The following is a 26,245-nucleotide window of genomic DNA, read 5'->3' as shown; positions in this document are numbered from 1 at the left end:
TTAGGTTAAACCACAACACAGAATATGAGGCATTTACAGTATGTTGAGGTAGACAAGGCCGAATATAAGACGTTGTTTTTTGGATTGAAATAAGATTGAAAAGTGGGGGTAGTCTTATATTCGGGGTCTAGACATTATACCCATTCACGACGCTTGATGGCACCAGATATCATTGAAGCGAATGCTGAATTTGACTCCGCAGGCCAAAGCAACCCCTGTCACGTGAGGATGACGTGCTATGGGAGGAGCCAGAGGATGGGATTAAGGACAGCGACACTGAGCACAGCGAGGCAGATAATTGTTTGTGAGGAGTAATGTTCTGTCATGATAGATCTCAGCTACTCTCGAGTTAAACCAGTTTGCATTATTTTATTGCAATGTTTTTCCTTATTCAGATTTGTTCCAAGCCTACAGTGAGTTAGACTTCATTTTGATAGTTAAAGCGGAAGTCAACCCAAACGTATTTTTTTCAAGAGTATGTTCCCAGTAGGTCCACTAGTTGAAACACGGCAATCTGATTAATTTTGCATTTGTCGAATATGAGTTAAGCAACAAAATGCACTCGTTTTTAGCCATCTCTGGAAGCGGCCATTTTGTCTTCTGTCGACTGAAAATGACATCACAACTTCTCACAATGACCAATCACGGCTGAACTTTTTTCAGAATCTGAGCCGTGATTGGTTGTTGTGAGCAGTTGTGATGTCCCTTTCAGTCGACAAAAGACAAAATGGCCGCCCCCAGAGATGGCTAAAAATGAGTGGATTAATACTTATCCCACAAACGCGATATTTATCAGAACGCCTTGTTTCAACTAGTGGGCTTGCATATAACATATTCTTGAAAAAAATATGTTTGCGTTGACTTCCCTTTAATGCAGTTATTGCGATTTTGTTGTTTGATCACAATAGATTGGTTTATTTACATTTCAAAAACCAGAAGCCATTCATTTACGAATGTGATTGCACTTTAGTTTATATATTTAAATGTTGAGATATTAAGATTTGAATGAGGCAAAATAACATGCCCTTTCTCTCAAATATATTGTTATAATCATTTGTTTCAGATGTACTGTAATTATTTTCTGTATAAAAATTAATTTGGTGTTCAAAAAAACTTTTTTCAAACTTGAGTCTTGAAAAAGAGGGGGTCGTCTTATATTCTTATATTCAGGCCAGTACGGTATTTGGTTTTGCTGATTGCATAAAACTGCAGACAAAGCGCAAGGCAGCTATTCTGCAGGGGCCGCATGAGTGCATAGAGATTGATGTCTGTGCTCTTCTTCTTCTATGCTGCTACCTAGGTAGCTGAGGTTCTTTGACAGTATACCTCACAAACAATGGCAAATGAGTGTAAAACTCCTGAGCAACTTCTCAATTTTGAGGCTGAAAAGAACTTCATCAAGACTGTACCAATGGTGACAAAGTGTCTCCAGCTTGCTCTCACTGTGCCAGCTACAATATGGGGCAAAGATCATTCTCCCATTCAAAATACTTAAAAGGTTGATTGCGAATTGGTCTATAGGAGGACTTTGCTGACATTAATCTCCATTTAGACGGAGAGAGTTTTGAAGCTCATTGGAGAAAATATGAACTATTACGAACGTAACACAGGTTTTGGCTGTGAGGAAACTTCATCTACAAGTACCGGTAAAGGTAAGATAATAAAACGTTTTAAATTTGACAACGCTAAAATCAGACTATGGAACAAAACAAAAACAAAGCTCATTGGACAAAAACTACAAAGTAGTATTATTTTTTAGGGGCTCCCTAATATTTATATAAATAAATGATTTTATATATATATATATATATATATATATATATATATATATATATATATATAAATAAACAACAACAACAACAACAACAACAAAAATATATATATATATATATATGCCTAAAAAAATACTACTACTTCACTACTTCTGCACACGAACTACTTATTCGTGCACACCAATAACTACTTATTCCTGCGAATTAACAGTTTGTGAGCACGAAATAGTTACAGCGTGCTCACGAAATAGTTAATGCATGCACATGAAGTACTCTGATCCTTTACTGGACAAAAGGGTCACAAATCAAGCGCACCTTCACAGACTCGCTTCGCTTTGAACTACAGCCGGCAGGATAAAAATGTATTGACAAGAACATGTTAAGGAAATAAACTTACTCTGAAGGTATGCCAGGTGTCTTGTTTGGGCTGTGGTAAACATTACCAATTTACCTACTCCCAGAAGTAGTATTTATGCACACTTATAATCGTTATAAAATTCAGCATAACTCTTTCACTTCTCCTCAAAACCTTGCTCATGTGCTTTTTGTCCTTCCTTAAGATCACCATTTGTTGCTTTTGAGGTGAACTTTCAAAGGGGACTGTCAAGCAGTGCATGTCACCAGCATCTTGCAATTAACACCTTGTGTCAGCAGAGGCCACTGTTTCCAAAAGAAAAAGTTACTTTTATTGTCAGAGGTCATCTATCTATCTATCTATCTATCTATCTATCTATCTATCTATCTATCTATCTATCTATCTATCTATCTATCTATCTATCCATCCATCTGTGTATGTGGCAATCTGGGATTTCAAAAATGAAATAGCAGTGTTAGGAGTTCAGATGTGAACCCAGCATTAAATAAAAAATAAATAAATAAATCTGAGAGAGCCCTGAGTAGTAACACCCCTGATGTACGAGACAGATCTGAGGCAGCTGTTAATTATGACGCTGCCTTACAATATAAAATATTTTGGGGCATGGGTGTGGGTGGTGGGGAGGTTGGTGTGAAGGCTGAATACAAGTTCTACTTAGGCAAACAAAGAATAACTTGTTTGATCGAAATTACCTGCAATTTGAAACATGTATCAAAGTTTTAAGTTAACACAAAACCTGATGTGTCAGGTACAAAATTTAATATTCTAAAACAATATTTTTTTCCCCTAACAAACAACATTTACAGTCTAGATTTTGTACTGTAGGACATCGCCCTCAAGGGAGATTGTGCTTCAGTTAAAGAAGAGGAGGACAGTCAAAAACAAATGACTAGTTCTCAAGAAAAGTAGTATGACGGACCGTGCTCATAGTCTAAGTACATGTTATCCAACTGCTGTACTGAATGACATTGCTCACTTTGTTGGATTACAAAACCTTCAATACAAGAAGACAAAAGAGGAGCTTTGAGTCCGTGTGAGTAATTCGAAGAAATTCAAATCATGGATAAGAAGATGTTCTATATATGGACGAGTACGACTACCAACATTGAAACTAATGGTAAAACAGAATTTCTGCCATTACAATAGTCAAAAGCTGGCTAGAAGAAAACGCTGCTAACTGTGAAGAAAATAGTAACTGAAAAAGCTAAATAACAAAGTCCGATACAGAAGAGTATGGAGCTAACATCAATTAGCATGCAACATCGATGACCGCAATACGTCACGCTTTCAGCCTAACGTGGATCTAAAGCGGACCAATCGTCACAAATAAACTCAAGACCGATCCGCAATTGTCAATTGCCGCGTCTTAAACAATTAATGAACAATGAAAGCCAGCGGCAACGTGCTCGTCAGTGAGATCGAGTCAGAAGGAGGAGTTCGGAGTTCAAGACGCAATAAATGGATCACGTCGGACAAATTCAATGAGACCAAGTCAGAAGGAGGAGCAATATCCTTTTCAAGCCGCAAGAGAGAGCTCACGCCTAACAAACTAAAAGAAAAAAAACCAAAAGACCTTACTGATGCACGGACAGAAAAGCTGAGACAGTTGACAAGGAAATCTTGTAAAATAAAAGTGACAATGCACAACGAAGAGGAAACCGTGACTGATATAAAGGTGGCGTACAAAAGGAACTAAAAGAATAAGAAAAACTGCCGAATGCAATCAAATGAACTATGAATTGCATTCATATTTCAAACCTTGTGAAATAAAAGAAGACCACGGAAGCTGGATCAAAAATAAGGAAACGACATGGCGTGAATTTATACGTGTACTGTAGTGGAATCATGGATTCAGACTGCAAAATTTGATGAAGTGACTGCTGAAAATAGTGTGTCATACATTGGTCTATCAAAGAAGACATCAAGGGCGACATCGAAATTATCAAAGGTTTCTACTGCATCATCACCACGAATGAAAGAACAAGCCAAACATTGTAGCCGCATTGATAGCACAAGCAGAAGCTCTTATAGAAAGACAAGCACTAGAAATAGAAGAAGCTCGTCTGAAAGCTGAACGAGAACAGAAAGATGAAGGCCTGAAAGCTGAACGAGAAAAGGAAAATGCACGCCTGAAAGCTAAACGGGAACAATTGGAAATCAAAGCAGCTTTAGCTGCTTCCAAAGCAAAACTCAAGGTGTATCAAGAGTGTGAAGAGCATAATAAAAAGTCTGTCGTAAGCATGCTTACCCATGCAAAAGATGAAGCATTAAGTGAACATGCATAGGCTACAATCCACATATCGAGCCACAAAGAAAAAAGTCCATGTGTCACTGTGAAAATAGCTTGGCCATGCAATCCGGTGCTATCCCCAAGCATACCAAGTCCTAAAATACAACCAATTAATGAACAACAAATACATTATCATAGTCCACGATGTAATAATAGTGGAGCAGATGTGTGTCATCTCATTCAACAACATGCAGTCATGGCTAAAATACTCATTAAAAACCAGGAACTTTCTCGCTTGCCACAAAAGGAAGTGCCAGTGTTCAGTGGAGAACCACTAGAATTCAGATCTTTCATGAAAGTTTTTAATCGTGCTATCGATGCTCGATCAGACAGCAGCACAGATAAACTGTATTTCTTAGAACAGTATACTAGAAGTATGCCTCGGCACCTCGTGAAGAGTTGCCAACATATGCGTGCTGAGCACGGTTATGAAAGAGCAGTAATGCTGCTTCATAACAAGTATGGAGACCCACAAAAAATTGCCACAGCCTTAATAAACAAGGCTTGCAATTGGGCAGTAATAAAAATAGAAGATGGAAATGCTTTGACTGAGTTCTCATTGTTTCTTATAAGCTGAATTAATGTTATGGAAGATGTGAATTATATGGAAGAAATGGAAGAATCCATCAACGATGAAGTCAATCATCGCCAAACTGCCATTCCAAGTGAGAACAAGTTGGAAATTCCACGCATATGATCTGCTAATCAGCCGAGGTACACGAGCCAAGTTTATAGATTTAGTACACTTCATTGAGCATCGCGCATATGCTACGTCTGATCCTCTATTTGGAAACGTAGACAGCACAGCAGCTGAAAGGAAGGACAATAAGAAAACTTCGACACAAGAAGACACAAATTGGAGAAGCAGCTTTGCAACCAACGCCAAACAAGTTAATAATGAACAAAGCCAGTCATCAATGTCAAATAATGATGCGTCATCTTTCAACCGAGCCTTCACAAAACCATGTGTTTTCTGTGAGAAGGGCCACACCATGGAAGAGTGTGGTAAATTGAGAGAAAAACCACATAAAGAAAGAGTGGAATTTCTGAAGAAAAATGGCTTTTGTTTTGGCTGCTTGATGAAAGGTCACCTCTCTTAGGAGTGTAAGAAGAAAATGACGTGTGAACACTGTTCTCTAAAGCATCCTAGTGTGCTACATTTCGTAAAGCAAGAAAAAAGAAAGAGAATGCAGAAGAAGTTGCCTCAAACGATGTCTCCAATTCTCAAGAAAACGAAGTCAGTGCAAACCGTCCCCAATACGAAGAGACACACGCCAGCACTGGGGCCGGAGACAATTGCAAGCTTGCTATTGTTCCCGTGAAAGTTAAGAATAAAAGAAGTAACAAAATTGTGGAAGTGTATGCATTCATTGACTCAGGCAGCAGCGCAACATTCTGTACAGAGACATTGGCAGAGCGGCTGAATGTCCAGTGAAGAAGGACAGAGCTAATTTTAAACACCATAAATGAAACGAAGCGAATGAAATCTATATCATTATTGATTTAGAAATCAGTGGATTCGAAGAGAATAACTTCATTGAACTATCCAAAGTGTATACACAGAAGAGCGTCCCAATTTCCACAAAGAATGTTCCACAACAAAAAGACATCGACAAATGGCCATATCTAAGCGAAGTTAGATTACCTCATATTAATACCGAACTCCTTATTGGAACAAGAGAACCCAAACTACAGGAGCCATGAAAAGTAATCCATAGTCAAGATAACGGACCATATGCAGTAAAGACTGCAATTGGTTGGATTCTAAATGGATTCACAGCAGATAGAAATGAACATTCAGTTAATAGAATTGGTGTGGACAATGAGTATATAGAACAACTGCTTATTCAGCAATAAAACCATGTCTTTCCTGAGCGGAAGTGCGACGACAAGTTAGAGATGTCACAAGAGGATCACCGTTTCATGGAATTTGTGTCAGGCTCTGCATGACACATGGATGGACATTATTACATACATCTACCGCTGAAGAAAACATGCCAAACAATCGAAGTGTTGTCTTGCAACGGGCACGGTATCTCAAAAATAAATGAAAGATAGATCCTGTACTTCACGCTGAGTACACCAGGTTCATGAGAGTAATAGTGAATGCCGGTTGTGCAGTAAAAGTACTACAAAGACAGCTGTGCAGTCAGGATGGCCGAGTATGCTACCTTCCTCAACAAAGAGTGCTCCACCCTCAGAAAAAAAAGCTTCAGGTTGTTTTTGGTTGTGTGGCCAGCTATCAACAAGTCTCATTGAACAGTGAGCTTCTACAAGGACCAGACCTAACGAACACGCTTGGTGGAGTGATGACTCGCTTCAGACAAGAACCAATCGCCATGATGGCGGACATTGGAAAGATGCACTACCAAGTGCGTGTTCCTGAAGAAGAAACCGATTTCATGCGCTTCCTGTGGTGGCCTGAAGGAGACCTCACTCAGGATGTTGCTGAGTACAAAATGACTGTACAACTCTTCAGTGCAACCTCTTCACCGAGTTGCACCATGTTCACTCTTCAAAGGACAGCACATGAAAATCGGAGACAATCTCAGCCTGAGGTCGAGGATAAAGTCCTCAGAAACCTTTATGTAGACGACTGTTTGATGTCAGTCGCCACAGAAGCTCAAGCCATCGACCTGAGAGAAGACCTCACAGCATTGTGTGCCGACGGAGGCTTTCGCTTGACAAAATGGGCAAGTAATAGTCGGAAACTGCTTGCATCTGTTCCAGACAGCGAGAGAGCAAGTGGACTGAAAGACCTGGATCTGAACCACGATGATCTTCCTGTGGAAAAGAGCCCTAGGAGTGTTATGGTGCATTGAATCAGATTCATTCAAATTCAGAATCAATGTAAAGGACAAACCCGTCACGAGATGAGGAATCCTCTCAGTGATAAGCTCGGTCTACGATCCACTTGGTTTCATTGCTCCAGTCGTCCTCCCAGCCAAGATGATCATGCAACAGCTGTGCAAGTAAGGGCTTTCGTGGGATTATGAAACTCCAGAACAGCTACAAGAGCTTCATCAACTCTCAAATAAGAAATTAGCCAGATGTGTACGACCAGTGGACTTCGGACCAATCAACGAAGATCAACTTCATCACTTTTCTGATGCGTCCGAAAATGGTTACAGAACAGCCTCGAACCTCAGACTATCTAATGAACATGAACAAGTCCACTGCGCATTCATGATGGGAAAATCACGTGTGACCCCAACAAAGCAAACAACAATTCCACGTATGGAATTAACGGCAGCTGTTGTGTATGACAACACAGACAAGATGTTAAGAAGATAGCTTCAGATGAAGTTGTGGGATTCAACATTCTGGACTGACAGCACAACAGTGTTGAAATATATAGAGAACGAAGCCCTTCGTCTAAAGACCTTCGTAGCCAATCGCGTTGCTACTATCAGAGAATCTACAAAGCCGCACCAATGGAGGTATGTCAATACTACAGTAAACCCATCCGATTGTGCGTCCAGAGGGCTAACTCCCACCAAGTTTCTGAACAACCTGAGCTGGTTTAATGGTCCAGCCTTTCTACGAGAACCAGAAAGCCAATGGCCGAGCAGACCTGACCAAACGAACAATGAAGAAGACGATAACGAAGTGAGACACATACATCTCACGCATGCAGTTGAAGACAAAGGCATCGTGAACAAGCTGATTAATCACTATTCAAGCTGGTACAGGTTGAAGCAAGCCGTCGCTTGGATTATCAAACTAAAGGACACATTGCTCCAGCGCTGCAGAGAAACCAGGAGGGTTCTACGAATAGGGCCCAACCGCCAAACGAATGACAATGTAAATTGACTGTTGAATGTCTAAAGAGAGCCGAAATGGAGATAATCAAATACATTCAAAGTCAATGGTTCTCCTAAGAGATGGTCATGCTGTCGAAGGGAAACAACCTAAAGAGGAGCAGTCATCTAATAAAGCTCGACCCAGTGATTCAGGATGGAGTTCTGAGGGTTGGAGGATGTCTATGTGCATCTGCCATGCCAGATCATGTGAAGCATCCAATCATCATCCCAAATGACTCACACCTCACCACACTAATCCTGAGAGACATTCATGAAAAGATTGGACACTGTGGACGAATTTACGACAAAAATATTGGATAACTTCAGCGAACTTAATGGTGAGGAGAATCTTATCAAAGTGCGTGGTCTGCAGAAAAGTAATAGGCAAGGCCCTTCAACAAAAATGGCAAACCTTCCTCCAGATAGAATAGTCCCTGACAAACCACCTTTCTCAAACGTAGGGGTGGACAATTTTGGTCCGTTCGACGTGAAACAGGGCCGCAACCATGTTAAAAGATATGGCGTTCTATTCACTTGTCTCACTACGCGGGCGGTGCACATTGAAGTTGCTCACTCTTTGGAGACTGATTCGTGTGTGAACGCAATCTGTCGTTTCCTGTGCAGAAGAGGACAAGTGGAAGTTATGAGGTGGCATCAATGGGATGAACTTCGTAGCAGCCAAACGTGAATTAAAAGAGTCCTTTCAGCAATGGAATCAATCAAAGATCCAAGATGCACTAATCAAAAAGGAATTCAATGGATTTTTAACCCGCCTGCAGCCTCCCATTTCGGGGGAGTTTGGAAAGACAAATACGTTCCATAAGAAAGGTGATGAAATCTGTGCTCAAGGGACAAATCCTTAAAGATGAGTGTCTACAGACACTGATGTGTGAAGTGGAATACATACTGAATGATAGACCACTTACAACAACAACCAACGATCACGCAGATCTCGAAGCGTTAACTGCAAATCATTTGTTACTGATGAAGAAGCAGCCAGTGATGCCACCTGGATTGTTCAGTAAAGAAGACTCATATACACGCAGAAGATGGAGGCAGATTCAATATCTAGCGGATTTATTGTGGAAACGATGGGTGCGTGAGTACCTCCCGCTTTTACAAGAACGCCAAAAGTGGAATCAACTCAAGACGAACCTGTCTGCTGGATATATTGTCATGATAATGGATCTGCGCCCCGTGGATCATGGTTGATGAGAAGAGTCGATCGTGTCATCCCAGATGCACAAGGACACGTGAGGCATGTCATGGTTAAAACAAAGACAAACACCCTGGAAAGACCTGTTGACACGCTATGTCTCATCTGTGAGGCGGATAGTTAATTTGTTTAATTTGTTGTGCTGGATCGTACGTCACTGTATAATATCAGTTTCTTAATTATTTGGCTCTCGTTTGTTTATTAAGTAATTGTAAGCCTGCTAGTCTTCCAATTAGGGGCCGGAAATGCGAGAGCCAATGTTTTGAAGTATTATCTCAATTCTGTCATCTATTCTGTCATCAATTCTGTCATCGTAAAGATTTAATGCACTTGCAGTAGTAGTAGCATAGCAGACAGTGTTTAGTATTCGGTGTGTTGGTAGTTACGGAAGCAAACAGGTTTTGACCGTGCTCATAGTCTTAAGTACATGTTATCCACCTGCCGTACTGAATGACATTGCTCACTTTGTTGGATTACAAAACCTTCAATACAAGAAGACAAAAAAGGAACTTTGAGTCCGTGTGAGTAATTCAAAGAAATTCAAATCATGGATAAGAAGATGTGCTACTATGGACGAGTCAGAATTACTTTCGACTGCCAACATTGAAGCTAATGGTAAAACAGAATTTCTGCCATAACACTGAGGAAACCCGCTCACTTAAACAATCATGTAGGAAGCTAGAGCGCAAATGGCATGCGACTAAACTTGAGGTCTTCCGTCAGGCGTGCTTCTGATATAGAAAAAGCACTTACTTTAGCCAAAACTAATTTCTCCAGATTAATTGTTCTAAATAAAAACAACCCTAAATATTTATTTGATACAGTGGCAATGCTAACACAACAGCAGCTCCAATAGCTCCACCCGTTCAGGTCATGACTTCATGCAATTATTTATGCAGAAGATTGAGCGCATTCGGGACGAGATTAAGGACACCGTTCCTAAAACCCGTTGAATTCCACAAATACTGATTTTAGCAGGCCGGGTATTATGGCTGATAATTGTCTGACAACCAAATCTCACTTTAAAATAGTATCTCTTGAAGCGTCCACATGCTTCCGCTTGGTTATATTTTACATAAATATAACATTAGTTTTCACTGTTATGATGGTGATACCCAATTATATATGCCGCTGAAGATAACAAACCCGGCTAACTGCTGTAATCTAAAGACGTGCCTTGCTCGGATTAAACAATGGATGTCTCTCAAATTTTTGCTTTTTAACTCAACCGGGATGTTGATTATTGGCGCTGCTCGTCATCGAGACCTATTTAGGGACACCACTCTGAGTCTCAATAAATGTACTATTACCCAAAATGATTCAACAAAAAATCTTGGTGTTATATTTGACTCAACTCTGTCTTCAAATGCACATTATGAATATTACGAGAACTGCATTTTTCCATCTCCGTAATATTGCTAAAATTCGTCCAATTCTATCAAATAGTGATGCAGAAATTATAATAGATGCATATGCTATCGCTCGCCTCGATTATTGTAACATTTTGCTCTCTTTTCTTTTAGTGATTTTTCCTGTCGCAAGGAAATTTTGAACATGTTCAAGAAAACTACAGTTTCTGTTTGCCGACTGTCTGGCGACCGTTTTGCGAACATTTGCGACTATGAATGACTCCTGACAAAAACACACATTTTTCTACCTTTGCCAACAGTTCTAAGTGTTCGCCCTTCAGTAGTATAGAGGCTTTATTGTAGTTGTTTGTTATATCAGTGCCATACCATTAAAATTAGGGGTGTCAAAATTGTGCATTGAGATAAATTAATTAAAGCGTTAACTAGTTAAAGCGTTAATTTTTTTAATCGTATTAATCAAATATTTAATCTCTAACTTTACTGTTTCTGTATGATGATGAGGTCTGGTTTGATGCGTGGATCTTCTGCTTGAGTTGTTGGGGGTGTAAAAAACAATAGTCAATGTCACACCCTGAAGTGGATACTGATTGGCTGTCATTGTGTGTGGCCTAACCTGATAGGCTCCTAATGTCGGTGGGAAGGCAAGTTCAGGAGCAGAGAGAAGACATGAAAATGGAGGAGCATGTGAGAGTTGTTGGTCCGATGAATGGTAAATAATAAAAAATAAAAAAAACGTCCGACGGCACTATTGATAAAGGCAGACTGATATGCCTTCCTTGTAAGAAGGACTTTGCTTACCAAAGAAGCAGTTCAAGCCCAGCACAAAAACAATGCTTCTTGTTTATGCTGGTCGCTGAGTATTTTGCTCTTCTTGTTTTCTGCCTTCGTCATAGTAACCATTGTTTTTGTTGTTAAGAGTATTTTCTCTTGGTATCATACGGATTTGGATTTTATCTTATCCATGGCAATTTATCATGGATATCAACATTGGCGTTCCAGCAGTTAATAATTTATTTAAACTGATGCCTTTGGGGCAGCATAGTGGCAGACTGGTTAGCACATCTGCCTCACAGTTTAGAGGTTGTGAGTTCAAATTCGGGCACCTGCCCTCTTGTGCGGGGTTTGCATGTTCTCACCGTGCCTGTGTGGGTTTCCCCCAGGTATTCCGGTTTGCTCTCACGTTCCAAAAACATGCATGGTAGGCTAAGTGAAGCCTATAACTTGTCCATAGGTGTGAATGTGAGTGAGTTTGTGCCCTGCGATTGGCTGGTGACCACGCCTCTCACCCAAGGTCAGCAGGGTTAGCTTCTTACCCGTCCGCAACCCAACTGAGGGTAATTGGTACAGAGCCTGGGTCACCGATATGGTAGCCTCCAAGGACCACATGAGTAGCCCTCGGGCCTGTTCTAAGAATAGCACACCTCTGATGCGACATTGTGATGATCTAGGAATGTTATAGAAGTAATTATTTGAAAATGTAAACTATTGTTGTTCCAATGCCATTTTTTGGCCCTCATACCGATTCCAATACCCAGCTGTGCGGTATCAGCATTACCGATACCAGACTTTTGAAAAAAGTTATTGTAATTCTAAAGAACTGCACACTCACTTGGATATAAAACCATTGTTATCATGGCTTGGTCAGACTTAAAAACCTTTGTAAAACAGGAAAAAATAAGAAATAATATACACGGGGTATCTTTGAGAGAGATTAATTGTGTCGGATTAATTACAAAAGCTATAGGACATTATTATAAAAGTTTGTTTTGAGTATTAGTGACCCATTGCAACAACTTCCGCTCCCAAATCCACTTTCAAAACCAAAAACAAGCAGTAGAAAAATCCAACAAGTTCAACTTCAAAATCCCAAATTGAGCAGGGTTTGTTGTTGCAGTCCATTCTTGTTCATGCTCGCTGCCGCCGCCGTCGCCGCGAGCTCTTGGTGCTTGTTCACATGTTTCGTCCTCAAATGTTTTATCAGGTTAGTCGTATTGAACCTGGCCCCTTTCGTTCCACCTCTTTGCAACTTTCGCACCGCAAATTTTGCACTTAGCTGTTGTACTCGCTGGAGTTTCTATGTTGAAGTAGTTCCATATCGCCGAGATTATATCTCATGTACCCCACTGTTTTTTTTTTTCATTCAACATGAAAAAGCAGCCCCGCCATTGGTTAAGAGCGTCCGCTCTGGTCCAATAGCGACGGCTAATACTGAACACCACACACCAGTGTCGTGAATGAATAAGATACAAGGCGCTGCATTCAATGTATATTGAGCAGGGTTTGTTGTTGCGGTCAATTCCACTTGTTAATGCTCGCTGCCGCCGCCGCCGCAAACTCTTGGTGCTCGTTCACATGTTTCGTTCTCAAATGTTGTATCAGGTTTAACGTATTGAACCTGGCCACTTTGGTTCCGCCTTTTGCAACGTTCGCCCTAGCTGGAGTTTGTATGTTGAAGTAGTTACATATCGCCGACATTATATCTCCTGTACCCCATTGTGCAGACCCCCCGACACACACACACACATGAAAAAGCAGCAGGGAGCAAGATACAAAGTGCTGCATTCAACGTTCTTTACTAGTACAGCATCGGGAAATGGCATCGGCACGTTATTTGTAAGTACTCGCAGATACGAATAGCAGTGTTTTAATCCCGATACCAGTATCGATATCGGAACAACACTAATGTAAACACTGTCAGAAAGAAGGTGTTGCTGTTCCCCCACACGGTGGTGACCACAGAGAGGGACCCCGGGAGCTGTTTGACAGACTTATTAGATCCTCACCGAATTTTGGGGGGGACTTTTCCCTTTCTTCTGAGGTCTGAGGTAAACATGGTTGTATGCAGAGCTGGGCATTTTCCGAAAATTTCTTGGTGCATTTATCGTCATCCGTCTGCAGCTGGAGTACTCTTCTGCTGTTCGTCTATCTGCCCTTTTATCCGGCCAGACCAAACCGTAATTGCCTACAGGCCGGTCAGCCTATCATTTTAAACGGGCTTTTTAGCGTTTCCGTCTACCAACTTCGACTAGGCCCCCCGCGCTGAGCGATATTTGAAATAAAAGACTCACCATGGCATGGAAGACTCATCGCGCGTCATGGAAGCCTCACCGTGGTCAGACTAAATACGTCTCCTTGTAGGACCCAGAAGATTTCAAAAAGCCTCAGCTGCAGTCAAAGGTAAACGGAAACCTTGCCGCGGCCATTGAAGCCTCACTGCCAAAATAGACGATAGAAGATTACATAGATGGAAAAATGGGCTTCCGACTATGCTTAGTCCATCTATTTTCTTAATTTTCAGTATATCATTTATCGCCTACAAAATGGGCATCCATATAGGCAGACAGACGGACCGGTCCGTCACATTGGCGGAATGCCCAACTCTGGTTGTATGTTGGTTACAGTTGGAGTCCAAGCATTGGATTCGTCTATCTTATTAGACATTGCCATCTGTGGTCAAAGTCAAGGGCGGGTGTGACTGTGAAGGCCTAGCCTATGATGGAGTAGTCGTTGGCAAAAGTCACGTGGCATAGCGGGTGGGGTAAGTGGTTGTTTTTTTTTTCTTCTTTTTTCCAATTTCCTCCTTTTGTCTCCTGGCCCTTTTGTATGATTCTGTGCCATTACAAGTTATTTTTCTCCAAACTGCTATGGCAGTGGCAACAGTGGCAACAATACAATATTGAGGTACCTTCCATAGATTTTCTATACTGCTTGCCCTCATTAGTTGGACTGGTTGCCAGCCAGTTGTAGGGCTCAAACAACAAATAACCATTCCCACTCAAACCAAAGGACAATTTGGAGCATGGGTGTCAACTCATTGTTGTCACAGGCCACATGTAGTTATAGGGACCCTCAGAGGGTAATTATGACTGCGAATCCACAGAAATGTATAGTCGCTTCATAATAATATAATATATAGACACCAAATTGATCAGTAACTAGTTCTGAAATCATAAATCAATGAATAGTATGAACTATTGCTCCATTAAATGTAAAAAGGGGTTGGGTATTACAAAAAAAATATTTATAACATCAAGAGAATTAGCAATTTTGGTAGGGATTTTACATAATAGCTTTGCAAATGTCACATGACCAAACCCAGAAAACAGGTGAGCTGTGATTGGTCGTTACCCGAGCAACTGTGATGGCAGCCCCCTGAGATGGATAAAAATGGGTGGATTTTGCTGCTTAATTCATATTCCTCAAACTGAATATTAATCAGAAAGCTGTGTTTAGACTGGGAGCGTATAAAACGTATTTTGCTGAACATTTTGACTTGACTTCTCTTTAAGTTATAATTTTCCCTTAAACTATAGCCACCCTCTCTCTTTGAAAACATATTTTGTATATTGCCCAGGCTGGCAGTAAATTGTGTCTTTCTTTATACACTAATCTTGCACTGTTAAATTCCACAAGATCAAGCAAATGTAAAACTTTTGCTTCTTTTTGTATTTCAAATGGCTTTTGCATAGAATCAACAAACTGCATAGATGTCAAACTTAAACCAAATCACAGGCTCATTTTAGGCAAAAATGATTTTGACAACTGCGGAGCTGTAACAATAATGTACAATATTTCAAATCATGTGGTCTTTATGTTTTCAGAATAAACATTCTGCAATAATAAATAAATATTCATTATCTGAATATTTTATTTATCTGAACGGATTGTAAAACTGAGGAGGAAAATAAAAAGAACGTTTTTGCATTTCATGGGTTATGCAAAACAAATTGGGTCTGATTACCTTACTTATCTATTCTATCATGCGTACAGAGTGTGGTTATGTCGGATGAACACATGTGCATGCATATTTCTGAAGGGCAGCAAAGCATCATGCAGGATGTCCTGCGCCAAGCTGCAGCAGGGTGATCAGCACGTACTGTATTCCAGGCTAGGACAGCCGAGAATGCGATGGGCGGGGCGTTGAGAGTAGCCGCAGCAATGTGGGGTCCCAACATCCTCTGTGCTCTTTGCCTCCCTCCCCTACACTTCACTCACTTCAGAGACCTCCTGCCTCTCCATTTCTCCATGGGCTTTATTTTCCCCAGCACAGGACGTTGCAAAGGGACGTGAAGTTGCAAGCTCCGAGTCAAAATAACGGATCCCCCCCATCGCTATCATCATCATTATTCTATTTTATTATCATAATTATAATATTTTATCTCTGGCCGGGTTCTCCGACTAAAACAAGACAATTGCTTGGTGTAGCTGCATCGGGGAGAAGAAGGCTCGGGAGGAGGCGAAACTAAGAGACTCGATGACGACGAAAGAAGACAACATTATAACAGGTAGGCTAATTTAACACACTTCAGTTATCGTTCATACAATTCGAGCTTGGTTGTGGCCGTCAAAGTGCTATAGGATGATTTCCTCTTCGAAAGAACCGTGTGGGAGCTCCGGAAAATGTTTCCGAATGCTGCGAAAGGTCGCTTTAGCCTTTGCCTCGTTCTGTTAAAGGGAACCGCAGCGTGTGTGGACATCACCTCCTTTGGCCGAGACAACCATCACTGCAGATAACATGGCGACGTTAAAACTTAATCATCCAATGACAGTTAACTTTGTATAATTTATGACATCTTAATATTGGGACTTGGCGCTTCATAACTGTGCTGAGCTGGATCACGGCCCATCCCACCAGAGTTGAGACACTGCAGCAAAAAAAAAAAAGTCTGCACCATGTCCTCAGGTAGCGCAGTGTTACAGGCTTGGCTGCGGTGGTTGGGCCACAACGCCTCTCAAACCTTCACTATTTCAACTATTCGGAGCAGTTTATTTAAAAAACGACACTTCAAGGGGAAAACTAATTAAAAGAACAGTGTTTTTGGCATACAGTAGCCTACTGCAGTTAAAGTCTGATATTGTCCTGAATTATCATCTGAATACTGTACAGTATTGTAAGCAGGTAACGGCTAACCAATTGTACAGCGTTAAACTGGTGGGTTAACGCATATCCCATAGAAAAATACACGTGAATTTTAATTACTGTCAATTTCAGTCGAATTCTAAATCCTTCTCGCCAGTAAAAATATCCATAACTAATTTCTCATTAGCAATTGTATTATGTTTTCAACTCAGTGACAAGTGGAATACCCTCATTTTTCAGGTTTATATTTCACTATGAATTTAATCCTTTCTTCCCCTTCATTTGGCACTTATTGTACCTTGCGGTTGGCTGGCGGCCAGTCCATGGTGTACCCCATCTCTCCCCCAAAGTCAGCAAGGACAGGTACTAGCACACTTGTAGCCCTAGTGACGATACATGGTACAGAAATTGGATGGACTGATTGACTTACTGTACCTTTTGTTTAGTCGCTAGCTGTTACTGTTAAACTTCTAAGTGCCAACACTGCCAAAAGTGACCTGGACCTTTCTCTGCATCGTACCGCCCTACTTTCATCGTACCGCCCTACTTTCTCCGGTGCCAACCCCGCGAGGAGCGGCACCGGCCACTGTAGGCCTACTGAAATCTTCCATCATGCTACTGTTAGCTGCCTATAAAAGGGGTGGCCAACCACTCAAAGGCAAACAGGTACAATTTTGACTGTGTTACCGCAAAGAACCACAGTATACACATACACTTGGTACCTTCATTGTCGAATGTAATTTGTTACATCACCACGTTCAAACAGCACTCCACACACACAGTATTGCTCACTTTGTGTAAAACAGAAATGTTTCCTCGCAATCCTATTGCGGGCCGAAATTACATTTTCAACAGACAAACCTTCTGTCACAATATCAAGGGCTCATAGTTTGGTTTTATCACGGTATTGATGTCACAGTATGATATTTATTGCAATATTTTGTGAAAGCTCACACATCCTAAAAACAGTTGGGTTAAAAATAAGACAATTTTGAGTCAAAAATGGGCCGATCCACTAATTGGGTCAACTTGACACACTTTTTTGCGTTGCAGCCCATTTTTCTGGGTTGTTTTGTATAAAACTACCCATTTTTTTGGGGCTGTTTTGTGCAAAAACAACGCAGAAAGTAGTGGATGGGTCAATTTTTGACCCAAAAGTGTGTTATTTTTAACCCAACTGTTTTTACAGTGCAACAATGCAGTAAGCCTCACCGTATTGCTGGAAAGTTCACAGTACACGGTCTGGCCACTAAAAGATAGATTGGCGGATGGGTACCCCAGCTACAGGCGGAAGGCGATAAACGGACCGGGAAATTTTAGTAAAATGCCCAGGTCTGCGCAACACTGTGAATGGTTGTAATCCACAGTAGACTCTACAATATGTTAGCGTACCACAACAGGTCATGCATGTGGCATTCCGTCAGACGCACACAAAAGCTTTTGTGGGTTACCTACAGATGGCTTCCAGACATTACTGCCTTATGTCAGAAATGAATTCGAACTCTATCTACCCCGCGATTGGCTGGCAATCAGTTCAAGGTGTACCCTGCCTACTGCCTGAAGACAGCTGTGATAGGCTCCAGCACCCCCGCGACCCTCGTGAGGATAAAGTGGTATAGATAATGGATGGATGGATGGATGGAAAATGATTGTCGTGATCAGTCAGCTAATCTTGGCAGCCCGACTCTCCTGACCCCTGCAGTGGACGATGCGGGCACGCAGGTCGCACGCACGTATCGATACCAAGACATATCAGAATCGTATTCGGATACAGAGTGTAAGTATCGATACTTTTCAAAATATCGATACTTTTGACAACACTAATCAAAATAAGACATTTGCAAACATTTGCTTTAACTTTGGAAAACCAAGTTTCAAGAAAGGTTGGTGAGTACAACATCAATCACTCTAATGTGATATTGCTTAGTTTGCTTAGTTGTTTATTCATTATTATTTATTTAACATTATTATTATTATTTATTAACATTATTATTATTCATTTAACAAATAAAATAATTGGTTAATAATTACTAATCGAGATAAATGATTTTGTGATACGTTTGAATGCAAAATGACATTTTATTAGATTAATTGATGGAATAATCAATAGAATCCATCTATTCATTAACCCGAGCCGCTTCTCCTCAGGAGGGTCGCGGGCGTGCTGGAGCCTATCCCAGCTGTTTTTGGGTGGTAGGCGGGGTACACCCTGAAGTGGTCACCAGCCAATGGCAATAGAATCATATATTCTAAAAATATTCAATAGTGACGGCCCTATTCTTGGATGATCATGATCCTTAACCCCAGTGAAATACACGGGTTGACTGTATTCATCCTACCAAGACATTCGCCATAACTCTGCTCCGATTTTTTCTTTTTTTTTTTTTAGTTTTTGGTAGGCCCATTAATGTTTTGTTGTGAATGTGATCCTTAAAAGCAAGGCAAGGCAACTTTACTTATTGCGCAAATATAGCACATTTCATACACAAGGCAAATCAATGTAATTTACACAACTAAAACATCAAAACCAACAACTCCTTAAAGCAGAACATCTGAACGCATTCAAAGGCAAAGCAAAGAGAACATCCATCCATCCATTATCAATACCGCTTATCCTCACAAGGGTCGCGCGGCGTGCTGGAGCCTATCCCAGCTGTCTTCGGGCAGTGGGCGCGGGACACCCTGAATTGGTTGCCAGCCAATCGCAGGGCACACAGAGACAAACATCCACACTCACAATCACACCTAGGGGCAATTTAGAGTGTCCAATCAACTTACCATGCATGTTTTTGGAATGTGGGAGGAAACCGGAGTACCCGGAGAAAACCCACGCAGGCACAGGGAGAACATGCAAACTCCACACAGGGAGGCTGGAGCCGGGATCGAAACAACAACCTCTGAAGTGTGAGGCAAAGAGAACAAACGTATCTTATTATAATGACTACAAGAACTTAAATTGACACTATTTGACTGCATTTAAAACAAAAGATTTAAAAACATTTAATGCAAAGCAAAGAAACAAAAAGTAGTTTTCTGAAATTATTAAAAGACTGTATAGTGAAATTGATTTTAAAAATGCTTAAAAGACCATCAAAGGAATGTGAAAAATAGCAGAGTTTTTAACCTGGATTTTAAAGCATTTATACTTAGGGCTGATGTCACTTCTGTTCTACAGCATAACACCTAAATGCCACTTCACCATGTTTGCTTTGGAACCTGTGCTCTACTATTTGATCCACGTTTGCAGATCTCAGAGCCCGACTAGGTTTATACTCAATGAGCATTTCCCTATATGTATTCAGGACCCAAACCATTCAGTAATATATCATCCTGAAATCATGTACACTCTCTAATTAAGAATGCCAAAAAATAAATATAAAATAATGACTTATCATTAATTTTTTCAATCTCGCAAATTGTTTCCAGGTGTCTTAATAACATGCCTGTCATACCTCCCAGTCAATGTCAAGGGCGGCTTTTGTTACTTTGAGAACTAGTGGACTGGATAACTGAATAACGCCATTTTGACTTATACACATACAGTATGTACTAATGGCCACATTGCTAAACACGAACACCACATCCTTGGCCCTGCATCAGTACCGTGTTGCCCTGGTACTACTATATTTTTGCTGTCGGGTGGAATAAGGCTCTCCAATTAATCAAAATTCAATTACGATTTCGATTATTATACTCGACGATTACAAAACTGGCATAATTGTAAAAGGAACAATTATTAATACTAATTTGAAGTTGTTTTGAGGCATGCGCACACGAGTTACTCCGCTGCGCCGCCCTCCCCAAGCTAGCTAGCTAGCTAGCCAGCCAGCCAGCCCGCACCCCGCAAGTCACACTGCACACGCTCCTACTCAACGTTTTAACAGAGTAACAGACCTAAAAATGGCACACGACCCGCCACAGGAACGACTTGTAAACAAGCAAGGCAAGGCAAATCGCTTATTTGGTTACATTTTGGGTTTGCCGTCGACGACGGCGAGCAAAGACGTATAAAGTGCAAGTTGTCGCTGCATCCACCGGCAACACAACGAATCTATTCAACCATCGTTTGGTTTACGATGATGTTATGATACACCAAAGCAAGAAAACACCGAGTCAGATTTGGCGTCGTCCGCAACGCAAATCTCAGTCGTTGAAACACTGTACGCAGCAACCCCCACCCTTCAACATCGGAAAGACATAAAAAGATAACAGAATCTAATGCCCGGACAAAGCTTCCAAATGTTTAGGGCACAGACTCCACTTCACAATCGGCACAAGGGATTTATTTTGAATAACATATCTTATGCAAATATACACCACTTTTACTAGCACAAAAATAGCAACCATGCTTAACATTATTACTTTGACTTTTTTGTGAGAGAAAATTTCTTGTGTAGTCTTTAATATGAAGTCAAATTTTTTGTGTTCATTTTTGTTTCAAAGTGCTTCAAATGCAATTTGCAAACATATTATTGGTCATTATATCATAATACAGTTTATATATGGCCTACTGTAATTTAGAAGTATTGTATAGATTACGTACTAGTATGTAGCAGTCCACATTTAAATTAGTTTGACCTAATCAGCGTATTAAATTTATAATTTATCAGAAGCAAATTACTTTAACTTTGTTTACTATGTGTTAATATTACTATGTGTAAACAAAAAAGGCTCCAGACAAAGGTCTAAATGTAAAGATGAATAGCATGTCTGTTATTCTGTCAAAATTGCCAAGCAGTTTACTACTTGGCAATTTATAAGTGCATAGCAAGTTAACTCGTTTGTTTATACAAAGAAAAACCATACTTTAATTTATACATTTGCACTTTTTTTTAAAAAATAATTAATTCAATAAATGTTCTTGGGTCCAAAACGAACTTAAATTATTATAGCGTTTCAAAGAATTTTGTCCTAATATTTTTTACATGTTTAAACCTGTTCTTGTTTTGTAGCAAAAAAATAAATAATCGTTTGAATAATCGTGATTTCAATTATTACCAAAATAATCATGATTAATATTTTTTTCATAATCGAGCAGCTCTAGGGTGGAAACCTATCCATTTCTGGACAATTTCATATTTTTTCTCACAAATTGATACATTTGGTCAGTCCCCATGTGGTATATTACTATTATTATGATGATTATTATTTATTATAATTTAATCTAAAGTGATTAAGATAGCATGATCAAATCTCAGCTCTTCTGGACACTTTTAACTATCTGAGAAGTGTTGTAATTTTACCTCATCTTGACTCCTCAACTTGAGAGTTTCAAGACTGAAAGTCACAATGAGTAAGAAACCCTTGCTGGACAACTAGTGAATAAAAATACCAGAATAAATATGTTCTAGAATCACATAGTGGGGAGGCGGGGTCTAGGCATAGTTTATGTCATATCTCAGCGCCGACTTTGTTGTTGTAATGCACAATTCCAGCCTAGGGGGGGGCGACACAAGTGACCAGGGCAGTTTTCACTCATTTTCTCTTGTTGGGGGAGCTTGGCACAACGACAGACTTGGATGGGCGCTGCTCACTGCTGTCACCTCTGTGTCCTTACCATTCTAATCAATGACAGCGTAATGGACTCTATGCACGCTACGTATTTCCGGTGGAAAGATTAAGAGGCGTACAAGCTTACGGTTTCCATTTATTCAAAGCTACATTTTACATTTGGCAAAAAATATTATCTTTTGCGTCATCAAATCGGCAAACGTAGTCTGTCAGTCTTTCTCTTTGTTTGCTCCCCTGCTAAGTCATGAAGCTGCACTCTTTCTCACCCCCGCCGTCCATGTGAGGACTTTCTCTTTCGATGTAGGCGATGATGTCGGTCGCTCCGTCACAAAGCTTCGTGGGAACGTTTATCCTCATCGTGCAGATAGTCGTATATACTTGTCATTATTGTAATTTTATTATTAGTTGCCGATGTTTTCATAAGTTCAATATTTTTAGTTGCATCTGCACCATAGAAAGTGACAATAAAGTCTTTCTATTCTATTTTGTTTTTTTGGGTGTGCTCTGTAAACAAAGTTGAGATAAGTGTGTCAAAATAAGCCGTGCAATTCTCTGTACCCCAAATGCGGAAATGATGCGTGGATAGAGTCCATCCATTCATTCATCCATCCATTTACTACCACTTATCCAGGGTTTGGTCACGGGGGCAGTAGCTTTAGCAGGTAAGCCCAGACTTCCCTCTCTCCAGCCACCTCTTTCAGCTCCCCGAGGGGATCCCAAGGCATTCCCAAGCCAGCCGAGAGTCATAGTCTCTCCAGCATGTTCTGGGTCATCCCGGGGCCTCCTGCCGGTGGGACATGCCTGAACACCTCACCAGGGAGCTGTCGAGGAGGCATCCTAACCAGATATCCAAGCCACCTCTCAGGCTCCTCTCAGTGTGGAGGAGCAGCTGCTCAACTCTGAGTCCCTCCTGGATGACGGAGCTTCTCACCCTATCTCGAAGGGAGATAATGCAAAGGAAACTAATTTCAGCTGCTTGTATCCGGCATCTAATTCTTTGGTCACGATCCAAAACTTATGACCATAGGTGAGGGTAGGAACGTAGATGGACAAGTAAATCGAGAGCTTTGCCTTTCGTCTCAGCTCGTTCTTCACCATGACAGACCGATACAGAGTGCGCATCATAGCAGACGCTGCACCATCCACCTGTCAATCTCACGCTACATCCTGACCTCACTCTTGAACAAGACCACAAGATACTTCAACTTCTCCACCTGGGGCAGGAGCTCATCTCCGACTCGGAGAGGGAACGCCACCCTTTTCCGACTGAGGACCATGGTCTCAGATTTGGAGGTGCTGATTTTTATCCCAACCACTTCACACTTGGTTGCGAACCGCACCAGTGAGTGTTGGAGATTGCAGTTTGGAAAAGCCAACATTACCACATCATATGCAAAAAGCAGAGATGCAATACTGAGGCCACCAAACCAAACTCTTTCAATGCCTTGACTACGCCTGGAAATTCTTTCCATAAAAGTTATGAACACGATCGGTGACAAAGGGCAGCCTTGGAGCGGAGTCGAACCCTCACTTGAAACTTCACACTTCGAATCAAACTCTGACATCGGAGGTATAGGCACTGAACCAGGAGGTTTGGTACCCCGTGCCCGCAAAGCACCCCCCACTGAACTACCCAAGGGGCACGGTCGAACACCTTCTCCAAGTCCACAAAATACATGTAGACTGGTTAGACGAACTCCTATGCACCCTTGAGGACCCTGACAAGCATGTAGAGCTGTCCACTGTTCCACGGCCAGGACAAAAACCACACTGCTCCATCTGAATCTGAGATTTGACTTCCCAACGGACCATCCTCTTCAGTACACCTAGATAGTAGTTCAGGTAAATGGACAAAAAAAATCCAAGACTCACTACAAAATCTTTTTTCTTCTTACCATAGAAGTGGAAGTTATTACAACTGAAAAATACAGATCAACTCCATATTAGTCCAGACACTTTTGGCTATGGAGTGTATTGCGAGTGACATCCCACATCTTGGCAACACTAATCTGCTATACTGAAAATAATGGTATGTTGAATTTACTCAATTTTATTTCATCAAGTGACTGCACAAAATAAAATCATCTGGATCCAGATAGAAGTAGATGTATGTAGTCTTCTTAAAAAATACCTGTAACCAGATGATTTTATTTTGTGCACCCACTTGACAAAAAATAAGGCAAATTGAAAAAAAATGTTGTTTTTTTTCAGTAAATGCATCGTGAATGCTATTTGGCCTGTGCCTGTGACCTGATGTCCTGTAGTGATGAGAGCCGATCGTCAGGCTAGCGTGAAAATCTACGTTGGGTTGAAGAAATGCAAATTAGTACCTTGGAACTTGACCAAGTCAGAAGGGAGCAGATGTTACAAGCCTGCAGCTGTTGTGGTGTAGTGGTACCAAAGCAGAATTTGAAAATGTTCCATTTTGTGATTGTTTCCAATATGACCTGAATGCGGCATGGCTTTCCAGCCTGCAACAGTGTTCTCCACCATGTACGTCTTCCCTGCTCTTGGGCTTGACTCCCTGACAGCTAAACTAATCTGCATTAACTTGATGTCGGATGTTGCACCATAATGTGAAATGACATCACAGTTTTGTTACTCTTTCGCAGGGTGGTCTTTTCAACAACAATAGCTGACACGCTGCCCTACGTGTAAGGTGCTGATGCGTGGTTGACGTAGACAGTTTTTTTTTCACCTTCAAAGGTAGTATCAGAGACATAATAGATGTGGGATGTCGCTAGTGTGTAAGGAGAATCTGAAGTTTTAACATGTGAGTGACACTAACCACTCCTGCTTGTTTTGAAGCAATTGTCTGACATCGCCACACATCCAAATATCTTAATGTGGACATCTAAAATGGATGTCAAAATGTCCCATTTCAGTGAGTTCTGTCTGAAAGTGGTAAGGAAATAAGTCCTTGCTCTTTTTTACACCTCTGTGAATTTTAGTCAATTTTCAGTACAGAACAACAGACTGCATTTCCCACACATAACATATTAGGTAAGGGACGCAAAGTGTAACTACCTTGGGCGCTAGCCATTCGTCTACTCCCCCAAATAATCTTAATTTTGTGCGCCATGAAAGTGATCCTTGCATAATGGCACCTTGGCGCCTCTGAGAATATTCATTTTCATTAAAAAATAATCAAGCCACCAATCCCAAAAGGTGTTGATGGACTTCGCTTCTGTCACTGCCAAAACATAGTTAAGGGAGCTCAAACATGCGATTTGCAATCGTGCTCTGCCCAAATTCACAAACAGGACCTTCTAAAATGATTTTTGTGATTATTTTTTACTTTGTCAATGAATTAATGATCCCCTTCCATCATAATAAACATGTTTTCTAATGTTTTATAACCTGTGACATGTTTCTAAGTTCGACATGCATGCGTCAAACTTCAAAATCTGTGTTTGTTGTTTGCATGCTCCTTTGAAAGGCAGAAGGCCTGCAAAACGAGCACATTAAGTTTGGCGGCCTTGTGACGTAAGATCCTGACACATTATAAGCATGTGCCCACAAGGAGTAGAATGGTATTAGAAAACCATCCAAACGGTTCAGTTTAACAGTTTTGGTTCATTACGCATTTGTCCTGTCCTGTACGCGCCCAACTCCTTTCTTTTTGTTTGTTTGTTTTTGACACATTTACTAATGTGACGAAGCTAGTATATAGGAGCGTTACGCCAAGATGGCCGTTTGCATGGTTGCAGGGCCAAGTCACGATTCACACTCGATCTCAGACTTACAGTATATACTGTATGAATGAACTAACAATAGGCTCCGCTTAACTTGCCGCTGGAGGAGCCACTTCATACATTGATTTTTTTCCGTGGCATTTTCTGTTTCTGCGGCAAAAAATGCCACAATATATGGCACAGGGTTATACCAATAAGTCTGAGAGGTAAGAATGCAAATTTAAATTTTCTCTTAGAAGGTTTATCTCTAGCCGGCTTTACATGGAGACTTTCGTTTACATGATAATCAGATCAGCCGTGTTACAGCCGTGTGGCACGCAGAGATCAATGGAAACATCATGTGATCTGTCAA

General features: G+C 40.9%; 2 protein-coding genes across 9 annotated transcripts in view; one reads left to right on the top strand and one right to left on the bottom strand.

The window, feature by feature from the left end:
* The window catches only part of eno4 (enolase 4), a 52,613-nt gene extending 38,666 nt beyond the window's left edge, over positions 1-13,947 (bottom strand). The window contains exon 1 of one of the 2 annotated variants that reach the window (XM_086045147.1): positions 13,896-13,947. In XM_086045147.1, the coding sequence (XP_085901273.1) occupies positions 13,896-13,898 (3 nt within the window). In that variant the 5' untranslated portion in view covers positions 13,899-13,947. The remainder of the gene's footprint in view (positions 1-13,895) is intronic. The other variant, XM_086045148.1, reaches the window with a different exon arrangement.
* Positions 13,948-15,662: 1,715 nt separating this feature from the next.
* hspa12a (heat shock protein family A (Hsp70) member 12A) overlaps positions 15,663-26,245 on the top strand; it is a 56,946-nt gene continuing 46,363 nt past the window's right edge. For 5 of the 7 annotated variants that reach the window (XM_086045115.1, XM_086045112.1, XM_086045111.1 and 2 more), the window contains exon 1: positions 15,663-16,112. In XM_086045115.1, coding sequence (XP_085901241.1) covers positions 16,082-16,112 — 31 coding nt within the window. In that variant the 5' untranslated portion in view covers positions 15,663-16,081. The remainder of the gene's footprint in view (positions 16,113-26,245) is intronic. The other 2 variants (XM_086045114.1, XM_086045108.1) reach the window with 1 other exon arrangement.

The sequence above is a fragment of the Filicampus tigris genome, chromosome 11 (genome assembly GCF_054856515.1).
Source record: "Filicampus tigris isolate MCC_2025a chromosome 11, RoL_Ftig_1.0, whole genome shotgun sequence".
Taxonomy (NCBI): domain Eukaryota; kingdom Metazoa; phylum Chordata; class Actinopteri; order Syngnathiformes; family Syngnathidae; genus Filicampus; species Filicampus tigris.
This window is presented reverse-complemented; position numbering and strand designations above follow the sequence as displayed.